This window comes from Hypomesus nipponensis, chromosome 4 (assembly GCF_054491055.1).
Source record: "Hypomesus nipponensis isolate SF chromosome 4, ASM5449105v1, whole genome shotgun sequence".
In the NCBI taxonomy this organism is placed as follows: Eukaryota; Metazoa; Chordata; class Actinopteri; order Osmeriformes; family Osmeridae; genus Hypomesus; species Hypomesus nipponensis.
Window position 1 is genome coordinate 13859661 of NC_140364.1, and position 21996 is coordinate 13881656.

Genomic DNA, 21996 nt, shown 5'->3' on the forward strand with positions numbered 1-21996 from the left:
AAGTTTGTTTTATATAGTCTCTCATTTTGCAAAAAAAAAACACTGCACACACACACCAACACACACATACAGTACACGTCATACACCTCACACATACAGAGCTGGAGGGCTTAGCCCCTAGCATACAGTAGACCTTTTGGAGCGATGCCTGTGTGCATTAAACAAGCCAAAGGCACAGAGAGAGAGAGAGAGAGAGAGAGAGAGAGAGAGAGAGAGAGAGAGAGAGAGAGAGAGACATTACGGCCCTCAGCCATCACATCTCATCAAATTAAAGGAGTCCATTCCACTTAAATGAGTTCCTTGGAACTGAAATCGACCATTAATGCAGTGTCATGTTAAATTAATACTGTCATCTAAATTGGTGGTATGAATCTTTCACGTATGAAATGAGACCAAGAATGACTTATTCATCGTCTCAAATCCCCTCTGATGTCATCTCTATTAAATATAAGCTTCCGTGCAGCCTAACCCTCACAGATTGATACTGAGGGGCGTAACCATTCTTTCCTTACCTTTATTCATTTATTTATCTAAATAGAAGTGTTGATATTGATCTGGCTTCAACTGTCAAGCAATAGCTTGAACGAAACTCTTGAACGAGTCAAACAAGTTCTACGTGTCTCACAATTGTTGAGGACATTTGTGGAAAGAACAATGTCTACTCTATGAGAATGTATTTTGTTGTATGTATTTTAGCAAAACCCTAAACGGTCTGCCCGTCGGCCACTGTTTAAATGAGGCATATTTCCCATCACACAGGATGAGTAATGGTGTGTCTAAGACATTTATTCTGTGCAAGAGATCTTGAGTAGCATCCTTAATTGGTGCAAACCTTCTTTGTATTAGATCTTACAAAGTATATTCCTATGGAGCAGGACAAAAACATTAGCATACACACAGACACACACAAACTACAATTAATTGCTGCACCATTTGCATTGATTATTTTGAATTATTAGCCTCACTCTTTTTGGAATTTCGTATGCTTTTAGTGAACTTCCCTCCATTTGCATGACTTATTGACTGTAATTAGAGAGGAATACTTCAAGTAATGGACACATCAATTACAAGTTGCATGTCCTATCCAGACATTACTTAGGGGGGTTCTTGGTCCCTACCCATTAGTTTGAAAGCAGAGATTTAAAGGTTAGTCGTCTCACTGCCTTGTGTTAACCTAACCAAACAAGGTGGACGGAATTGTGCAAAGAGAAAGAGAAGGGATGAACCTTCAAGATGAGTGTCTGGTTCAGAATAGCATTAATGGAAGGGTAACATGGGGCTTTTTATTTTTATCAGTTTACAAGCTTTCTCTCTCTCTGTCTCTGTCTCTGTCTCAAGGCAAATATACGCACAAAAAATCAGCTCTCCTTTCAAGCTTTCTCCTTCATGGCTAAACCTGTCAGACAAGTGAGGTTTTCATCCTTGGTTGTTCATCGCCCTCTGGTGTCCATTGTGTGTAATATACTGTAGGTATAATCGCTGTCTACACATAATCAAAATAACTAAGTTGATGTCCGAGTCTACTTGATGTAGGTGGACAGCCCTCATCCTCCCCCCGCCCTCATCCTCCCCCTGCCCTCATCCCCCCCCTGCCCTCATCCCCCCCCTACTCTCATCCCCCCCCTGCCCTCACCCCCCCCTGCCCTCAACCCCCCCTGCCCTCAACCCCCCCTGCCCTCAACCCCCCCCCCCCCACCCTGAAATTCTCTTGCAAAATATGATGCATGAAGTATGTTTCTGTATCAGTTTGGACATCCTAGTAGTCTACAATTTTAACCCCGGGGTATATGGAGGGTGAAGACGTGGGGTCAGGTGCGATGTGGACCTGTTCTGAAGGAGGACGTACCACAGGAGACAGGATGTCATCTCTGATTCGGATCGTTCTCTTCCTGCTGTGACGGCTCACTTCCTGCAGGCAGAGGAACTACACAGGTCCCAGTGACCACCTGTCGAACGAAGGACGAACCCTCATTTAAGCCGATTCTCCCTGAGAGGACGTGAAACAAGGGAGAGGAGAAACACACACACACACACACACAGACCAAGGGCGGGTCCTACAGAAAAGCCTGGTCTGGGATGTCAACTCAATTAAGTCACGTTTGAGCTTTGTCCCAAAGTGATTCCTGTAAAACCTGTGAGTCTGATCTGAGTCACCGATCCCTCAGGAGCAGTTAGAGGCAACAGAACAACTCTGTCCTGATGAATATTTTAAAATAAAACAATTAAAGATCAGAATTTGTTTTTGTTTTTTGTGGTGTGGTGATCTGGCCAACCCAGTTATGATTATAAATACAAAACACACATTTTAAAAAGTCAGTGGTTGACAACATGTAATTTATTTTGTTTATTTTGTTGTTGTTGAATATTTGCCAGACATTGATGCTTTTCATTTCACAGTGGTTAAAGCCTGAGATACACATCAAGGCCCAGGAGAAAACAATTCCACCTTTCAGTTCAGAGATGATTGAGATTCAGTAAAACACAATTTCAGACACAAAACATTTCCTGAAAGTGCAAAATGTCCCTCCTCTTTGAACTCATGATACCATCCAAGTGATGAGAACATGTCTGACCACAACGACATGTGGTTTTAAGACATTATTTTCTTCCTTTATCATCAGCAGATACACGGATTAAGGTAAGATTAAAAGTGGATTTTTGAAATGATCCCATGTCAAATCTTAAAGGCCTTAGAAGGGATATCCAAGTGTTTCAAGATGCCCTCGGAAATGGAAGAACCATGTGTATAGTATATACCGGCACTGAAACACCACACAATACAAAAAGGCCAATCGCCACTCAACCACATTCATATAAAGATCCATGTTACAAAAAAGAAGTTTCTCTTTACTGTAAAGTGACAGTTTGTTGAAACCTGCTTTTGTTTGTAACTAAACTAACCAGTGGGCTCCACATCTTGGAGATGGAGGTACATACTGTATATACACACACAGAAACACTCCACCATCATGTGTTTAAATATATGTATGTATGTATGTCCCACATACATATGTCCCACAGTGTTGGGGAAGGAAATGGTCTATTTATTTCAGCTGAGACACTTCATGGAAGTAGGCCCCCAGCATTTTGGTTCCCTGGACATAGTTGGTCCTGGAAACGAACACAGAGGCAGAAGACAGGGTCAGGTTTGTTAGCTTGTGGCATGTGTGTGTGTGTGTGTGTGTGTGAGCATGTGTGACAATGTGTGTGTGTGTGTGTGTGTGTGTCTACTAGTATGTGTGTGTGTGTCTACTAGTATGGACACCCATTGTATCGTTCTCTTGCACTATCTGTATTTTTTTGGGTTAGATTGTAAATTATGGCTACTTATATTTTATTTTGTATTCCCCTTAGTATTAGCTAGACCCCCCTTAGTATTAGCTAGACTTTGCTCCTTTTGTATAGTTAGTCCACATATTTAAGTTTCAATATTCCTATATGTTTAATGTATGCACCTCCCTGCCAAAGTAAATTCCTTGTTTGTGCAAACACTCATGGTGAATAAAATCCCGTCTGATTGTGATGGTGAGCCAGGCAGCCATGCAGGGCTGGACTCACCGGTTGAGCTTCTCGTTCTGAGAGTGCGCCCCGTCGTCAGACGAGCCCATGGGCAGGAGCATGACGTTGCGGCCGGTGGCCTCCTGGAAGGTCAGGGTCACAGGGATGCTGCCCCCCTCCCGGGTCAGGTCAGGCTCCACCCCAAACACTGGAGGGAGGGGGGGGGGGGAGAAACAGATAGAGAGAGAGTGAGAGGGTAGAGAGAGAGAGAGAGAGAGAGAGAGAGAGAGAGAGAGAGAGAGAGAGAGAGAGAGAGAGAGAGAGAGAGAGAGAGAGAGAGAGAGAGAGAGAGAGAGAGAGAGAGAGAGAGAGAGACAGAGAAACAGAGAGAGAGAGAGAGAGAGAGAGAGAGAGAGAGAGAGAGAGAGAGAGAGAGAGAGAGAGAGAGAGAGAGAGAGAGAGAGAGAGAGAGAGAGAGAGAGAGAGAGAGACAGAGAGAGAGACAGAGAGAGAAACAGAGAGACAGAGAAACAGAGAGAGAGAGAGAGAGAGAGATTTAGAAACAGATAGAGAGAGAGGGTAGAGAGAGAAAGAGATACACAGAGACACAAAGAGAGGGAGAGACAGATGGGAGGTAGAAAGGGAGAAAGAAGAAAAACCACAGAAAAAAAAACTCAATCAAATTTCCACTGAGATAACAGGCTGAAGATCCCACCACAATGCCATGAGCCCAGGTGTGCGTCTCTCTCTACCTGTCTTCATAGCTTTCCTGCCAGCCAGGTAGTGGGGGTGGTTGAAGTCCGACACCCAGGCCTTGGCGCCGTGACCCAGGTACACCTTCAGCTTGTTAGGGCTGTCCAGCTCAGAGAACTTCTTCTCCAGGTGACTGACCACCTGCACGGGGTTAGGAAGACAGGTCGGTCCGTTGCAGAACATTAAACGATGCACCAGGAAGCGTTTGTTTTCAAATGTGGGTGGGACTTTTTAACTGAGGATGCAGCCGTTTGATATAATTTTTGTCGTAAAAAGTAGAAGGGGCCAGTGTAATGAAAGTGACGCCCCCTGTCTTCTGCTTTAACGACAGACTGTCGAGCGACGACCTCTGAGATTTCTCGTCAATCCGCCATTTAGTGTTTGACGCATTTTGATGGCCACCAGGAACATCAGCTCCTACCTGTTTCTCCACATCCTTAGGGTCCATGTCGGGCACCAGGCGGATGGAGAACTTGCCGATGACCTTCCGGGGGATGACGGTCTTGGCGCCCCCGTCGGAGAACGCTCCTTCGATGCCGTGGAGGGAAAGAGAGGGGAACCTCCAGCGGTGCATCAGGATCTGCTCCTGGGGGACAAAGCGGGGGGGGGGGGTCAGGGTCGCCGTGAAGGGTTACCGTGGTCACCACAACAGGTCGTCATGACAGGTTACCACGACGACACCTGTCTGTGTCTAGATGAGGCACCTGTATTACGACTGTAGCATAACACAAACTCTCTTCTTCCATGGCAGAGGTCTTCAACCCTGGTCCTCAGGGACCCCCCTGTCCTGCATGTTTTAGATGTTTCCCTGCTCCAATACAACTGATTCAAATGGATGGGTCGTTAGCGAGTTGGGCAGAAGTCTGTTAACGACCATTCATTTGAATCAGGTGTGTTGGAGCAGGGAAACATCTAAAACATGCAGGACAGGGGGGTCCCTGAGGACCAGGGTTGAAGACCTCTGTTCTATGGTGTAAGTTGCGGGACATTTAGACCTCAGAACCCCTGAATGTGATGCTGCATGACTTTTAAAAGATCCTATATTTAGATGTACCTTTATTCGTTCAACAGATGCTTTTATCCAAAGCAAAAGGTACAAATCGTGTATCCGGAGAGGGCGGCAGGTGAATCAGAGATTAAAAGCAGTTTGAAGCCAACCTCCCGCTGTGCGTCTCTTAGGCCTGTCATCATACCTTGGTGCTGTGCAGCAACCTGCAGGTCATCATACCTTGGTGCTGTGCAGCAGCCTGCAGGTCATCATACCTTGGTGCTGTGCAGCAACCTGCAAGTCATCATACCTTGGTGCTGTGCAGCAACCTGCAGGTCATCATACCTTGCTGCTGTGCAGCAGCCTGCAAGTCATCATACCTTGGTGCTGTGCAGCAGCCTGCATGCCCCCACGTCCTTGCAGTACTCGTCCATGTCGAACTCGATCTTCTCATACAGCTTCTTCTCTTCCTCCGTGACAGGGGCCACATCCTGGTACACCCCCGGAACCTGGATCTTCCCCTTCTTATCCACCAGCGAGCCTGCGACAGGGGGAACAAGGTACTATTTTGTTTTTAAGAAGAGATTGGCGAATTATTCTTGCTACATCGGACAGTTTTTAAGTGAAGTGTGAGAGGAAAAGCACAGAAAGGGAGAGAAGGGAAGACATGCAGTAAAGGGCCCGGGCGGGATTCAAACCCATCCTACTAAGGGGCACCCCCAAAATAAAAATAATTTAGTTTACAAATGCTAGATCCCAGTACACACATACACACTATTTGCAACTAAGCCCAACCCAGCTGTAGCTTACCCATGAGGGCAATGAGGTCAGTCATGGCCTCATGCACAGAGCCCCCAAACACACCAGAGTGCAAGTCCTTCTCACAGCACTCCACCTGCGAAGCAGACAAAACCCTTATTTAGTGTGATCCTGCACACACACACACACACAGTGTCAGACAGGGGAAGATTCTGGGGGGAAAAAAACAGGCACAATCAAATCAAATCAAAGGGCAATCCTCCTGACATTCCAATAAAACGAAAATAACATTTTAACTTTTAACTCTGTAGTTCACCCACTGAACAACGGAAACAGAATCGTTGCCTGACAACCGTCACCCTGACAACGACGTCACCCCAACAATGGCTGCGTGTGTTGAGCGAGGCCGGCTCTCCAGGCCTGTCCGGCTGCCCTCACCTCTATGAAGAAGTAGCAGATGCCTCGAAGGCCGTAGGTGATGCAGGGCTTGGTCTTGCCCAGCCAGTAGTTGTCAGAGATGCACACGTAGTCTACGTCTTTCAGGAAGGTGTCCTTGCGGGAGAACACCAGCTCGTCCAGGCCCTCGGAGCCAGACTCCTCCATGCCCTCGAGGCAGAACTTGATGTTGATGGGCAGCTCCTGTTTCAGCGTAGGAGAGAAGGTTGAGAGCTACTTTAGAGTGGCCTTACTTCACAACGTGTCCAGTAAATACAGACCGTTCCTTGACTCTGACCACCGAAATACTGCTAGAACGATAAACGTCTGATCCTTGATCTTGTGGTGTGCTTTCCACATGCACTATTTGTACGTCGCTTTGGAAAACAGCGTTTTGTAAATTAATAAAATGTCAATGTAGGAAGGCTGTTATAGTCTTGTGAGAATTTATTTTCATATTTTCAAATATTTATTTTATATTTTAGGTCATTATTATCATGCTGATGTCCGTTAACATTTTTATTTTGTATTAATTAGTTATTTGAGGCAAGCCGCCAGAAATAAATCAATGTATGAGAAACATTGAGTATTGACTATCTGGCCTAACGTGGTTTGTGAACACCCCCCTCCCTACGCCAGAAACAAAACACCTTAGATTCAAACCTTAATTCATAATCAATGAGGAGCAATTCAATAAAATCACCATTCCCAGATCTAGAGAGAGCAATATACATTGGCAGATGAACAATAAATGCATATTTATTAAACTGCTACCAACTAAGAAATATTGGCCATATTCAAACTGTTTGTCCATTCAGTTTGATTTGATCAAGAGACTAACACTGTCCCTGCATTTCTTCCTCTGTGTCAATGATAAGTGCGCCCAATCATTAAACGCTGAATGTGGTACGTGGATAAGACCAGGCTAGAGATAGATAAAGATTCCTTAAGGACCTTTGACCAGGCATGTTGCTGACAGTGAAGATATGACCGCTCGTGGAATTCACCGGAGCCATACCAGGCGGCCTTTGACCTTTGCGACGAGGAATACTAAAGGAATTGATTGTGAGCATCTCTTTCAACACACACACGCACACATTCACCTGTAGAATGTGTGTTCTACCTGTTGTATCTTCTGGTAAGCCTCGATGCAGTTCAACCAGCCCAACACTGGCCCTTTATCATCTGTGGAGCCCCTTCCATACAGCTTCCCTGCCAGAACACCACAGAGCAGGAAGACATAGAAAAGTTTTAACTGGAGAGTTTCAACATGTCACAGAGCAACACTTTATTGTGGGGAGAGAGGAGGGTTCAGCAACATTTTGAATGAATCTGTTGATCTATCTAGAAAACACACACACACACACATCTAGAGAAATTGGAACATTCTCTGCTCAGCCTTTGATTTCCTGTTGGGTAACTCCTGATGCCAAAAGGAGGAACAGAGATCATCAGAACTGACTAGGATTGTGTTTCTCTGCGGTGAGGAGCTCTCCAGCCAGCTGACAGTCACAGGACAAACACGTGACCACCTACATCAGCAACAACAGGAAGTGCTGATCTCACACACTGACCAATTAGACAAGACAGTGACAGAATGGTGAGGACTTATTCAAAAGCAAGACTTTGAAAATGACTGACAGGATGTCAATGACTTGACTGTTTAGAGACCAATCAGATTTTTACCCTACTTTTACCTTCATAAGATAGTGTTGTCATGCCTCTAGACACAACTGGCATGTCTGCAAAGCTCAGTCCAGGTTAATTAAAGTGAACTTTGCACAAGGAAACACGATAAAGTGAGTCCCAGGGTCTGTCCTGTTGGCTTAGTGTCTAAAGGGCCTTACAGTAGATCATAGTGCAGTTACCATACGGGTGCAGTCTCTGTCGAAATCAAGACCCCTTGGATCTTCGGATGCATTCTGACTCCTTAAAAGAGCAGCTGAAATCACAAGGTGTCTGCCTCTACATGACACATTGCTCAATCATGGAGCAGAGAAGGAATAAACATTGCGTAATGCAAAATGGTGTCTCTTCTCTCGCAGCACAAGATCACAGAAGCTTTCAAAGTCCTCCGCTTGCATTACAGGTTTTCAACTGGGCTTGCTTCCAGCTGTGGGACTATTGGGTGAATGATGTTTGTGAGTTTGTCCCTCGCTTACACGTGTGTGTGTGTGTGTGTGTGTGTGTGTGTCTTTGAATGACTGCGTAAGATTAGCTAACCGCAACTTTCCACCAACTTCCCAAAAGACAAACCCCCTCACCATCTTTCTCCACCAGGGTGAAGGGCTCCGTGTCCCAGCCGTCGTCCAGGTTGGCCGGCTGGACGTCCAGGTGCCCGTAGATGCACAGGGTCTTCTTCCCAGGGTCTGAGCCCAGGCGGCCCAGCACGATGGGAGGCAGGGGGATCTCCTCTCCGGAGGGCAGCTTCTGCTTCCCGATGTCCACCATCTCCACGCTGCCCCCCAGCCTTTCGATGTCCTTGGCCGCCATCTCCATCATCTTCTTGATCTCTCCACGCTTCTCTGGCCAGGCGGACACGCTCTGCACCGCCACCCACTCCGCCAGACGCTGGCGTGGGAGAGAGAGAAGCGGGAGAGGAGGTATGGAATGACTTGGTGGAACACGTTGTGAGGGAAGCTTGACTTAACAACAGCTTTCACAGGCATCTTTGTCATATCTGTGGTGACTCCTTAGCCAATTCAAATATCTTCAGTATAAATAATTTACTCATAAGGCATTGTGTGTCAGTTTGAAGTTATGACCACCTGGCATTACTTGACTATTCAGCGTAACAACACGTTACAAAACGTGCAGAGTTGAGTTTCTATGGTAATATTATTTCTTACAGTTACGTTTGTCCTATGCAGAATAACACAATACAATTCACAACTCAAGTAAATCATGGTATTATTTTTTAATTGGCAGAAACATAGATGTTACTGATACCTACCTCGATGTACAGCTCCTGGTGTTCATCCATATATTTAAAAAGTGCTGGAAGGTGAGCCATGGTTTTCAGATACGATCAAATCCAAAGGGAGGACCTGCTGATGAGAGTAGTTTATGTTCTGATGAATCACAAACTGAGAGAGTTTAAGTCACAAGTCCACACGTTTTATATCGAGTCCAGTGATCTAGACTCCTCCCTAGCCTATCTCATTACTTTAAAACCGCGATACGTGCAAACTGACTGCTTTGATTATACCTGGTTGTATTCAATAGTCACTGCAATCGCTTGTCAATCACAATGAGACCTAAGACGTTTAGTTGTCATTTAGTTGGTAGAGAGATAGGTATAATTTTCATGTTGAACGAACATGTCTGTACCCTACAGATTTGCTAGCTAGCTAGTTAACTTTTGAATGCCTATGTCTATTATGCTAACGTTAGCTACTCTACCAGCAAGCCAGGCACATGATAATGTCAGCTTTCGCTCATTCGTATTAGCTAACTTGCTAGCGCTAACTAGCTAAGCTAGCTACTACTGTCACACTGACAGTGCACGGGGGCTGCCGGATAACTAATAGCTCACTGTCAGCTATACTGAGCTAACGTTATCTAGCATTCAACCAATAAGGAAACAAAATACCAGGTATGACAGCACTAAGCAGTTTAATTCCGAGACATTTCCCACAGTAGGCTGGGCTGCCCAGCATCTCTGCGTTATACCAACTTACTTTTTGAGACTTGAACGTGTGAGACGGTTAAAATGTGAGAGTAGCAGTGCGTCCAGCCAACCTCTAGTCCGGGGAACTGGGGTTCGTTCCTGAGCGTCTACAGCCTGAGTCCAGGCGGAAGTCTAAGCTGATAGTCCCCCTAAAAATCCAGTTCTTCTGTACTCTTTGCCCTCAGTTTAGCTCTTTGTGAAGCGGACGTTTGCATACCGGGTAAAAAAAAACAGTGATAATTGGTTAATGCGGGCATTGTTTGACAGGATGGCTACAAAATGTGTGCACTGCACTGTTATATAGGCTACATTTGTGAGTAGGCTAAAGGAAAGTGGCAAGAAATGGAGGATGACTTTATACATGTTTTTAATTTTTTATAAATAAACAATCAAATAACCACAATGTATGCATGTATCCAGAGGCGATTCTAGGTTTTAAAACTGGGGGTGCAAAGGGTAGTAAATTATTATTTTTTGCTTTCAAAAACATGCTCAAAATGAATACCAGATCTTAAAATTTCAAATTAATCATTACAGTACAACAAACCGTGATAAAACATACAAATATATACTTAAAACATTTTCTAAAAACATTCATTGTTTTTTACATTAATTTGAAAATGTAAATGTTTTCATCCCAACAGTTTCACGTTAAAATCGCCTATGCATGTGTCCAATTAACAATGTAAAATATGAATGCAGAGCAGTTGCAAATCTGTAACATTCTAGCATCTGCGCATGTTGCTAAATTAGAATTCTAAAACTGGTTGTTCCCATCCTTGATTGTGATTGGCTATATCGTGTTCCATGCCTTTGTAAAATCCAGCATAACCTCACAGGTTGTCCTCATAACAATCTTTAACATTCCATATGACTGCGCATCGAATATTTCAAATTGAAAAAGACGGCAAAGATGTCCATCTGGCTGTTGCGTGGCAACGATGTATGTAGGAACTATACTTTGTTATAGGCTAGCGGAAGAATGACGGTTTATAATTAAACAATTTTGTTTCTAATTATTTTTATTGATGAAACCATATCAAATATTTGTAGTAACAGTTTTAGAAAAGCAATAAGCCCCAAGAGGCCGTGGTTTACGCTGATTTTAGAACAGGTAAGGGGAGTTGTTAGGCACGACGCGAAGCGGAGTGCATGTGTTCTAAAATCAAACAAATGCATTAAATGGTATTTGTTGAATAGGCCCTATACATTTAGATTACATAAACGTAATGACATTATTCTTAGTGAAGTACCATCTCATGAGTAGGAGCTACAGTTTGAAAAAAAATATAATAAATAAACACACAAAAAAACGTATTGGTCTTTGTCATTGTGGTAAATAACAACAAATGGTGTGCGTATACTTCCCAAATCAATAAAGTAACACTGTACTATAATCCGTTTCGTTCTCCTCTATCTTTTCACATCCTTCATTGTTCCTTCTAACTGTTGCTCTTTCGTTTTTATAATTGAACATCTCTCCCTGCTGTTTACGGGTCATTAACATACTGGAGATCGTAAGCGACAGGTCCTTCCATGCTGAATCCTATATAGAAGGAGACTTCCTCCACACTACACCCAGGACGCACCCCTCCAAGGTATACTGGACGCACCGGGATTTTGACATTGCCACAAAAATGATGGATTTCACCATTTTCTGTTTTCCCTTTCACACGTAACAGTAGTTTCTTAACTTCCGGCTCCTTCCATATTAGCCCAGTCTGCCAGAGTCGGTCTTTAAAAGACTTTGGAGATAGTTTCAGAGCCTGTTCAAGTTTTTCTTTGCCTATTATTCTCTTCAGACCTTGGGAGTTTCCGAGGTAGAAATGTGATATGGCAGACCTTGCTGGAAACATGTGAGAAAAACGACGATTAAAAGACTTCTTGGATGCTGTGACATATGTGCCGATGTTTTTGAAAGTTGTTGTGTTCTTGAGCACAATGTCGTCATTTGGCCACATCAGCAACATGGAGAGATAATACAGCTCTGTGCAGTTTGAATGGGTTCCTTCGTCTTGCAGCATCTCATTGAGCAAGGACACCAAGTCTTCATACCTTTTCAGTAACCCTGAACTTGGTTTCATTGAGTGAAGAACAATGTTTGCCAGGATATAATGTATTCTGTCAGACAATGATTTACAAACTGAATTATCAACTATGAACTGCCATTTCTTCAAAATGAATTCCATTTGATTTCGGTTCTTCTCAGTCAAACATTGAAGGAGCCCGGCAAATGAATCTGCTCTTTTTTCCTCTAAGTAGCGTCGCTGGTCCTTAACTTCCTGGCTCACACTCAGGTGTGGTTTACTAGCTTTTTCTGTGTCTTTCTCTTCCTTGCCACAGAAGATACGCATGTAGTCACCAAAGTATTTAGACACTTTTCTTTTGTTTTTGTCGTCTACTGTTTCCCTCTCAATGGACCTGGGTTTTAAGTAAGTAAAGTAGTTCTCAAAGAAAGTGAAGCTTTCCTTTAATCGTGGCCTCAAAGACACTAAGAATCTCTCATGGTCTGCTAGGATAGCAATAAACTCAGAATCTATCTGAGTGCTTCCAATGTGTAAATCTTTTGTGGACAGTCGACCGCTGAGGAACTGCAACATTCTGTCCTTATGGTAAGGACTTTCATTGAAGAAGGGAATGTATTTGATGACATCAAAAATGATCATTGTTACCTCCATCTCACCTACATAGCCTGATGTGTTGTAGCTTTTTTGTTTTTTTCTATTGCGCTGGTCAAAGGGATCCGGTGGTTCATCTTTTCTTGCGAGATCTTGAGAATCTCTGAATGCTTTTATGGCATTGGATGCTGACTTGAGGCATCTGTCTAACATCTCTGGGGTTAGATCTTGAGTAAGTTCCTGTTTCATGCTGCTTTTATGCACCTGTCCAAGTGTGTCCGCAATGTAGGAATTGTACTTCTTCTGCTGTGCGTCTTTAGCCCAAAGCAAGGCTGATTTAAAGTCTTTCTCTTTCAGATAGAAATGTCTTGCCAAAGCTTGAGGCACTGTTGCATTTTTGTCAAATCTATCTGTTGCCTTTATCAATACCTGCTTGATTTGTTCAGTTCCCTCATTGTTATGTATATCCTCAATCAAAGGAGAGAACAGCGTGTCTTTGTCATTTCCAAATTCTTTCCGATGTCGTGTTATCAGCATACTTTGGATGTTTTGAACCAGGATGTCTTTCCCCATGCAAGACTTGTAAAGCATGTCACAATGCAACAGATTTGTTGTTATTTCTCCTTGAAATAGGTTGTGCTTCTTGGTCAAAACCTTTAGGCAATTACTGGCAATCATTTGGTGTAGAAACCGTACAGATTGATAAGTGCCATGTTCTTCAACAGAGAAGTGGATTAGCAGAGTTGAGTACGGATTCATCTTGTCTTCTAGTGTCTCTCTTTCCCATAAGGCATTCCTTATCCCCACTAATTCTTCACACAGAGAAAGTGACATACATGAACCATTCACATATGTGTTCAGTAATGCCAAGAAAGAAAGAAGTCGTCCCTGTTTGCTGGAGGTATCCAGATCTTTAAGGGTGTTGCACACCAGATTCTCAATGTATTCCTCACTGAAATCGTTTGTCATGATCATAAAAGCATAGAAGGTTTCAGGTTTCTCATGGTTGTCCTTAAGGTCTTTCAATTTCTCATTAAAGAATGTTTTCTCTTTGGGTGATAGTTTGTTGGTGATGAATACATTGTCAATTCTGCAATTCCTGGAGAGTTCAGCTGGGAACTGTGTTCTCTCACAGTTCAGAACGACGACCAGTACACCCTCATGTCTTTTTCTCTCTCTTGCCCCACTCAGAATGCATCGCTGTAGGTCCTCAACATCCTCCCAGTTGTCTACTAGGAGAAGAACAGGTGTGTAGCTTGACTGCTCCTCTCTGCCACAGGTCAGCAGGTGCACGACTTGGACTGCGATGTCACTGTTATGAGCTATGTTGTTTTTCAAAACAGCACATCGAAATTTCCGTCTGAGGTTCCACAAGACGTGCATTGCCATTGTTGTTCCTCCACAGCCTGGATGGTGGAACAAGTTGATCATGGTGCACAAAAATGTGGAGCTCTCTGTGATCAAGTTTTGAAGATCTTCAAAATTGTTTCGTTTGATGAATGGAAGACAGCCTGGTCTCTCAGAAAGGTAAAAGTTCCACCACGTTACCTGACCACCCCTGTAAAAGTCCTCTTCCGTTTTTGTCGTAAAGTCTTTGAAAGACTCGGTTGTCTCAATTTCTGAGTCCTCACATTCGTTCTCACACAGGATATTGAGGTCAGTCATCAGCTCCTCATCTTTCTTTGTGAGGAGGACTGAGCTGGAGCCAATGGACGGTAGGTACCTGCAGGAAGACTGGGTCTGAGGTTCTTTCAGTTTTCTTATCGTGCTGTCAATCTCATTCAGGCTCAATTCGTAGATGCATTTACGAGTGATGTCAACTTTGCAGCGAGTGTTGATCATTTCTTTCCATTGACGAAACACAGTGGAGTCTTTGCATAGGCAGACCATGTTATCCTCTCCTTCTAGGTTGCGATATATAGCACAGAAGGTCTCCATGATGGGACTTGAGACATCGGGCTCCACTGAGTGAAGAAGGAAGACCATCAGTAAACGATCTTTTGGCAACACATCCGGATTGCAGAGGATCGATACCATGTCACTAACTTCTCCTGCTCGTTTCTTCAACCAGTCACTGGGCGTGAATGGCATGTCTTGTTTGTCTTGCTCATTTGCCCGTCCGTTACAAAATACCCAGCTTGTTTGCTTGAACAAGTTAAGCTTTGCAATGAGATTCGAGATGTTTTCTTGGGTGTTGTACATCCGAGGATAGTGTAGATTAGCGATACGATCCTTTCTGTAGAAACCGCATGTCCCAAATTTGTCCGATTCAGGGTCAAACTCGAGCACGGCAAACAACTTCATCTCTTTAAAAAAATGTAAATGCTCAAGCTGACTAGGGTGGCATTTGTTTGTGACTAGGATAACATACAGTGAATTCTCAAGTGTGCCTCTCCCATGAGTTATCAGCTGTTTGAGCTTATGGCCTTGTTGCCCTGGTTTGGGTGCGTGACACTTCTTCTCCATCTCCTTGCGAGTCGAGGCCCAATTTTTCACTTCTTCGGTTATCACTCTTACGTGTTCCCGCAGTGTTTTTTGATTAGGGTCTGCTAGAATATTCATGCTCCTGGTACCTTGCCGTACAAAAAGACATTCAGTGCTGCAACCCACATGTTGTCCCTTTGGTGATGTGTATAAATATGTAAAGAACAACATCTCCTGAGTCTCAAAATATGTGGGAATAACATCGACCTCAATCACATATTTGCCAGAAGTTGTGCCGTCTATGTTTTGAACTTGGAAGAACTGTGGGGGACGGACACATGCTTTAGCAATTATTTTGTTCTCTTTAAAGTGTTGGTCCAGGCGCATATCAAACTCAATTATATAGTCGTTAAAAGAGGACACCCTTTGACCAACAATCTGTCCGTGTGTGTTCCCTGGGGCACCATTGACGCCAAAATGGATGGTTCCATTGGTGCGAGAATTCATGCAGCTTGCTGCAAAGCAAACCGCCTCGTTACAAAACTCGTAAAGGATCTCTCTCTCACTGACCTCTTCCATGGTACCTAGTAACAGTTTGTATTCATGTACAGGTTCTATGAGATCACTTGGACCAACAGCCAGTGGAAGGATATTGTTCTGTGTGTACATGAATGAGGGGTCCTTTTTATCAAAGAGCCGAGGAACACATATTATTTTCTCTGGTGTCACTGTGTCTGTAGTGGTCGCATCCATTCTCTCAAATGGCATCCGAGAAGCGGCCATTAGACCTTCTGAGTCTGATTTCAGTGTGTCTATCTCCTGTGTTCGCTCATATTTTCCAACATCGACTTCTTGCATCTTTGCTTCTTGCTCCTCTTTTTTTCTTTGCTTGTCTACCATTTTAATGATTTGAACAACAGGCCCTATTGTTAAACCTAGATCTATTAAGTCCTTTTTATCGAAGCAAACCAGACACCTTCCTGATACGTCTTGGTCGTAAAGCTTCTGAGAATCCGATTCAGAGACTTTAAGTATTTTCGTCAGCCAATCTCGCACCTCCTCTGTAGTCCAGTCTTCAATTCTCTGAGGAAACTGGGGAACATCTGCAGCCTGGGAAAAATGTGTGGTGTGGATAATTAGTCCTGCTCACATTAATATCTACTTATCATTGCTACACATAACTTTGTACGGTAATTTACAAATATATATACATATTGTAATACCCTTTCTGCACGTGCTTCTCGTGTGGAAAGTTCTGATCCATCTTGTTTTGTTAACCTGTAAATAGTTGACACGCATTAATGTGCTCCCTCACACAAGTTTTTAACTAAAGTAAGAGTTTACTTTGGATATAATGTAACTAAATAGGTAACTATGTCAAACCAAGACATGCTGTGGTTCCTTCAATACATGGAAACTGATTAAAGACAGGGAAACCGTAAACATTACACAGTTTGGAATATAAACCTCTGAATGGAGGAAATGTCAAGATTCGGTGGTGGTTCTATGGAGCGATCAGTTCTCATTGACAGATAACTTAGAGTCGGAGACTGTGGTCTCTCCAGCCTCAATTCCCTGTGAAAAACAGAAGAAATGTGTTTAGTTACTGCTTTTCTGTTTGGTCATGTGACTCGTTTACACTGTTGAACTTCATTATGCAAACTTATTCAACTTTTCCTATTAAGAATATGATGATATATATGATGATATATGATAATATATAATCTAATCTAGTATTGAACCAGTATACAGTATTATATATAGTCTTTGAAAAAAGCATTGGTCTGTAATAAATTCAACCTTTTGGGGAGTTCTTCACGTCCTTCTTGATTGAAGTTGATCGGCAAGTCCAGTGAGCTTTCACTTTTTATGGAGTCAGGAGATCCAGGGGACTCTGGCTTCTCCTCTGGCTGGTCCTCCATCTTGTGTTTGTCCGGGCAGCAAAGTTCTGCTGCTCCAACTCGTCCTGCTGGTTTGTCTGCACTCTCCTCTGATGCCATGGAACTTTGCATCTCCTGAGAAATATGTTTTTTCACTCTGTCTTTCCTGTTGTGACTCATCATTTATTTCATGTCTCCACCCATTGTGATATCACAATTCAGGTCCCTAATACGACAGGAAAGAGTCGCATCAAGTCGTATCAGGAAAGAGTGTCATCAAATCAGGCATATCTCATCTCAGTTCTTTGTAATTGTTCCCGATCTTTTAAAGAACCATTTCCTAACCATACAAGTTGAAGATCGCACATTTTGCATTAATTTCGATAAGCTGATGCCTTCCCCCCCCAGGCTCTGACAAGATTTCTGAAATCTGAAAACAATTGAATACAGCCTCCCTTACCGTAGGATTGTATAACGTTTCACCTACAAAAACAACAATACAAAAGGTGCCGTCTTCCTGGTTTGCCACTTGTACGAAGACTCTGACGCATGTATCTCCAGAGTTACTTTACCAACCATCCACATTCTCTGGCTCTGTACAGACTACACAGTGGTTTTGTGAATACGGTCTGTACGCAGACCATCTCCAGTGTGTCTGTGTGCTGGCTTCACCCGCAATTATAGCAGGTTAATATGATATGTGGAGTAATTCTGATCAACCCAATGTTTCACAAAGGCAGAGCGTACACAGGTGTGCCTATATGTACTCTTAGCTAAGGGTTTTAGAACGAACAAAAAGAAAAGACACTCCTTATTACACTAATCCTGAACTTCAACTCACACTATTTCACTAAGGATCCAAAGCAACCGTTGCTGCCATCAATGGCTCAAAGCACACAACAAATCAGACATAAGCAGGTTTGTCCTGTTTTGTAATTGAACCAATCACATTTTGCATGTGTGCATTCTCTTATCTGTGACCCATACACATTTATTTAACCTTTTTGAATTCAGGCTGTAATGTATTAATTGATTAATTGAGAGGATTCAAATGTAATTAATTGAAAGGATTCCAAAACTGTCAGGCAACTGTATGTCTATTTAAAATCAATTATCCACAATATATTACAAGCTTGTATTAGAAGCAAGGTTGCCAGCAGGTCTGTGAACATCAAGCTTGAACTTGAATATGAAGGTTTTGACTATGAAAACCTTACCTCAATGTTCTGTTGGGCCTCATTCCGGACTGCTTTAATAGATTTCAGAACCACACTAAAGTTTTGGACGATATGAGTTTCTGAAGTTCAAAGACGTCAACTGTCAAACACTGTACATACCACAAGCTGCGGATCAGTCTATCAGCTTGCGTCTGACGTAAGCGTCATAAGAAATGTAATGTGATCTCAAGGGTGTGGTTAGGGTACACCTAATTAAAGAGGTAGCATGTTGCAGAACCTGTAACGTTTGAAGAGAAGACTTTAAAAGCCCAATCTGTAATTCTTACAGTATCTGACGCTTTAAGTTACAAGAGTAATTCTTGCCCAGTTGATAACTTAATATTAAAACGCCAGTGTAATGTTGGCTGTGGGCAATGCATTTCTCTTGAGCAGTGATTGGACCAACAAGCTAAGCATGTTTCTAACATCCAGCCTGTTAGACCTACCAAATAACTTAAATATCTTATGAAAGAAGATCAATTATCATAGCTGTCACTGCAGAGAGTGGAGCTCCAGATCTAATTTGACATGTAGAGAGGGGGGCTTATCTATTTAAAATACATTTTAAAAAGGCAGTAAAGGAGCAAAGACAAAATCCTTTAACATACAAGTTTTAATTTTTCCATAGGTACATGAGCCATCCACTTCATCCCCAAACATCCTGGTAGATCCTCATGGAGAAGACTGGGAAGTCAGCAAAACAAGGAGTTAAACAAGTCCTTATTCCAGACAAACCAATGAAGGTAACGGCTCTACAGTAGACCAACTCACCAGGCCATCGAAACAGCTCTCCTCACAGTCACCCTCATCTGGCATACACAGCTCAGTGGAGCACATGAAGTAGATCTAGAAGCAGTGATATAAAAATAAAACACAAAGGGGTCATTACTACAGTGAAAACTGCTGCACAGGGCTTCCTGAACACCCAAGTACAGTATACTTCCTTGGTAGAATGTAGGGCAGAGTAAAAATTCATTGGGCAGCAAACTCCCATGACGCAGTTTCTCCAGGCAGCCTAACTGACCTCCTCGTCCATATATCTCCTGGTCTTTGTGTCCATGAACTGGAAGGCATGGATCACGAAACGCCTTGTGTGGCGATTTTGAGACAGACTGACCGATTGAAGGATGTTGATGGTGGGATCGTAAGGATTGGCACACCTGAGATGATAGACACAATTTGATAACAAAAAGAAAAGGTGTGATTCCACCATCTTGGATCTAGAGCGTTGTAGTTGCACCCTCACCCTTCATGAATGAGCACCATGGCTCTCCCGGCAGAGCGGGGGTAAGCCAGGCAGTAGTTGACCAGGATCACGGCTCTGGGTTCAGGAGCCTTGATGCGAAGCTCCAGGTATACAGGTTTACCCAGGAGGAGGGTCAGGGGCTGGTGGTCGTGTGGGAAGAAGGACGAGTACGTCTCATCTGGGTGGAGAATGGGGGCAGGGATACAAGCGTCAAGATTTGGTTGCCTTGGTCACAAACTTGAATAAAATAAAAAAGTCCTAGAGAAAGGATACCAAGATGAAGAACACATCTGAATTTCTATACAACTATGATTCAGCCTCTTACAAGCAATACTAAAAGACCCTTTTGAAACAACAGGGACAATACCTTCTGCAATCCTCAGCTCCACCCCAAAGCGTCCTTCAGCAGTCAGCTGTGCGCTGGGTAAATCTAAACTTGGAGTCCTCACCATAAATCCCACACTCGCTAAAACAAAACCCGATTTTGGGTAGCGACACTCCACTATAAACCTAGAAACAAATGTTTTTGTACAAACCAAATGGTTAAGAACAAAAAAAAAAAAAACGACATGTATGCAGTCAGGATTCATGCCAGGCAAACAGCATTAAAAATTGAGTTACTTACCTTAATGGATTATCCCTGGAGATTGTGCCGAAGTTCAAGTGGTAGACTCTAAGTTTAGTCTGCACCTCAGCCAAGAAAACTTCAGTCTCACCTACTTTCTAAGAAATTAAATTCGGAAATGGGAGACTGGTCATTTGAATCAATTTTTGAAATTGTATCATGGTAGTTTCTGCTCGAACTTAAGCAGGTGGCGTTTATCCAGGCTTCACCAGCAACGACGAAGAATCAAACTCACAAACGACCGAGTGCCACAGTCATTGACCGAGAACTTGTAGACTGCAGACTGCTCAGTGACCACTACAGGGACACAGTTAGGATGCCCAGGAACCACCAGGGTTTTTAAGTCCAGAGGGACGGAAGCAGCATCATTCACGATGGCAAAGACAAACTGTCTGTCTGCAGTGCACTCTGGGTAGGGAGAGAACAAGATCACTAAACACTCACCTTCCCACACACTAGAATTTAGACAGTTCAAACCCTCCCTCACCATACTGCCAATTTTGATCTTTGACCTCAGACATTGTGACGCTAGAGTAACAAGGGGATCAGTTGTGAAATTCTAGACAGGAAGTCATTACCATCCATAGGGTAGTAGCATGCTGATGTAGCTATGTTTACACAGCATCCCATCATCCGACACACAGAGGCAGGACAGTCTCTGAAGCCACATGGCAGCTGCAGGTCATGAGGAATATTGCATCCTGGTGGTGGGGGGAATTACATGATTCATTGATCAGTTAGGCCTATACAGAGAACCAAAAGTGGAACAGAACAGTATTGTTGGCCTTGGTACATCGTTTAAAAAAAATAAAATTAAAAAAATGCAATGGATACCCATGTCAGACGCAACGAGAATTCAGGTTTACCTGCTGATTCAATAACGGGGACACGAGAACGATAATTCTTGTCTGGCAGTTGAGGAGAATCTGGTCTGACCTCACAAGACACGGTTGCAACGTCCACATTCTTGTCCTGGTTCACATACATCACCCTCAAAACGTGACGACCGTCCTGGCAAGAAACATTTGTTAGAGGGAGTGATGGAAAGGGGGGAGCCGGGGAGGGAATACCACTTGTAAAGAAAATACCTGAACGCTGACGTGGCATCCCGAAAAGCTAACAATCATTGTGGTCTGATTTAGCCCTTGGTTTAAAATGTAGCCACAAGACTCTGGAGCATCAACCACTGGGAGTACAGTATTTGAAACTGTGAAACGGAAACAGAATCGCAATTGTATTAAGGCGTCAAGTGCTTTGAGACTATCCTGTAAAATTAGATAATATTTGGATAAAGAAGTATAGCCTACACTTACAGTCATTTATGACTTTCACTTGACTCAATGGACCAACTGGTAAGGTAACTTTAAATTCATCTTCACTGCACAAAACCGGTAATGTGACAAATGCAGGCTTGTTGGGTAGAAACTTCATAACTGGTGCCCACTTCTGGTCGCTTTTCACGTCCACAAAAGTCACCTGGGTCCGATGGTTTACGTAAGGATTCCCTACATTTGAGAACTTGGGCAAATGCACCGCGGCTTGGTCTCTAATGTAGTAGTCATCATCAACGTCAGAACCATAATCTCTTAAATTGACCGAAGAATCCTCCGATTGCGAGTCGCCGTTTCTTGGAAAGGATAACCATTCTTCCGTGGCGCAAAAAATACAAGGCAGTGCATTTGCTAGCGCAAGGAGCAAGGTGGTCCGGAAAGCCATGGGTTCTAGCGTTACACTCTGAAAACAGAGCAAGTAACCTTAATTAATTTTAGTCCTTCTAATAAGGCAACCGAGATGAGCCCGCAACGGCTTGCTACCAATAGAATGCCTCGTTCAATAATACATTTACAAATTCTCACGTGGAAAAAGCGGGCCACTTGTATGAA

General features: G+C 43.3%; 3 protein-coding genes and 1 long non-coding RNA gene across 5 annotated transcripts; 1 reads left to right on the forward strand and 3 right to left on the reverse strand.

Moving 5' to 3' along the window:
* Positions 1 to 2316: 2316 nt before the first annotated feature.
* LOC146295720 (cytosolic non-specific dipeptidase-like) lies at positions 2317 to 10273 on the reverse strand. Of its 2 annotated transcripts, none has more exons than XM_084696806.1 (11): positions 10114 to 10273; positions 9387 to 9483; positions 8698 to 9004; positions 7557 to 7645; positions 6437 to 6637; positions 6050 to 6134; positions 5620 to 5780; positions 4673 to 4837; positions 4251 to 4392; positions 3559 to 3706; positions 2317 to 3111 (listed from the first exon to the last, which is right to left on the reverse strand). In XM_084696806.1, the coding sequence occupies exons 2-11, from the start codon at positions 9444 to 9446 to the stop codon at positions 3045 to 3047; spliced, it is 1425 nt and encodes a 474-aa protein (XP_084552932.1). In that variant the 5' UTR covers positions 9447 to 9483; positions 10114 to 10273; the 3' UTR covers positions 2317 to 3044. The 2 variants fall into 2 exon arrangements, with proteins under 2 accessions (XP_084552932.1, XP_084552931.1); XM_084696805.1 differs by having other exon boundaries at positions 9387 to 9480; positions 10114 to 10272.
* On the forward strand, positions 5535 to 6861 carry LOC146295721 (uncharacterized). Its single transcript, XR_014753321.1, has 2 exons — positions 5535 to 5799; positions 6310 to 6861. It is a non-coding gene; the product is annotated as an uncharacterized LOC146295721 (long non-coding RNA).
* A 179-nt stretch (positions 10274 to 10452) lies between the features above and the next one.
* LOC146295722 (sterile alpha motif domain-containing protein 9-like) lies at positions 10453 to 17216 on the reverse strand. Its single transcript, XM_084696804.1, has 4 exons — positions 16946 to 17216; positions 16613 to 16720; positions 16369 to 16423; positions 10453 to 16255 (listed from the first exon to the last, which is right to left on the reverse strand). The coding sequence occupies exons 1-4, from the start codon at positions 17206 to 17208 to the stop codon at positions 11594 to 11596; spliced, it is 5088 nt and encodes a 1695-aa protein (XP_084552930.1). The 5' UTR covers positions 17209 to 17216; the 3' UTR covers positions 10453 to 11593.
* Positions 17217 to 18837: 1621 nt separating this feature from the next.
* LOC146295723 (zona pellucida sperm-binding protein 4-like) lies at positions 18838 to 21859 on the reverse strand. Its single transcript, XM_084696809.1, has 11 exons — positions 21427 to 21859; positions 21202 to 21320; positions 20980 to 21124; positions 20692 to 20814; positions 20349 to 20521; positions 20114 to 20211; positions 19856 to 19998; positions 19489 to 19666; positions 19267 to 19402; positions 19014 to 19088; positions 18838 to 18926 (listed from the first exon to the last, which is right to left on the reverse strand). The coding sequence occupies exons 1-11, from the start codon at positions 21827 to 21829 to the stop codon at positions 18915 to 18917; spliced, it is 1605 nt and encodes a 534-aa protein (XP_084552935.1). The 5' UTR covers positions 21830 to 21859; the 3' UTR covers positions 18838 to 18914.
* Positions 21860 to 21996: the final 137 nt, after the last annotated feature.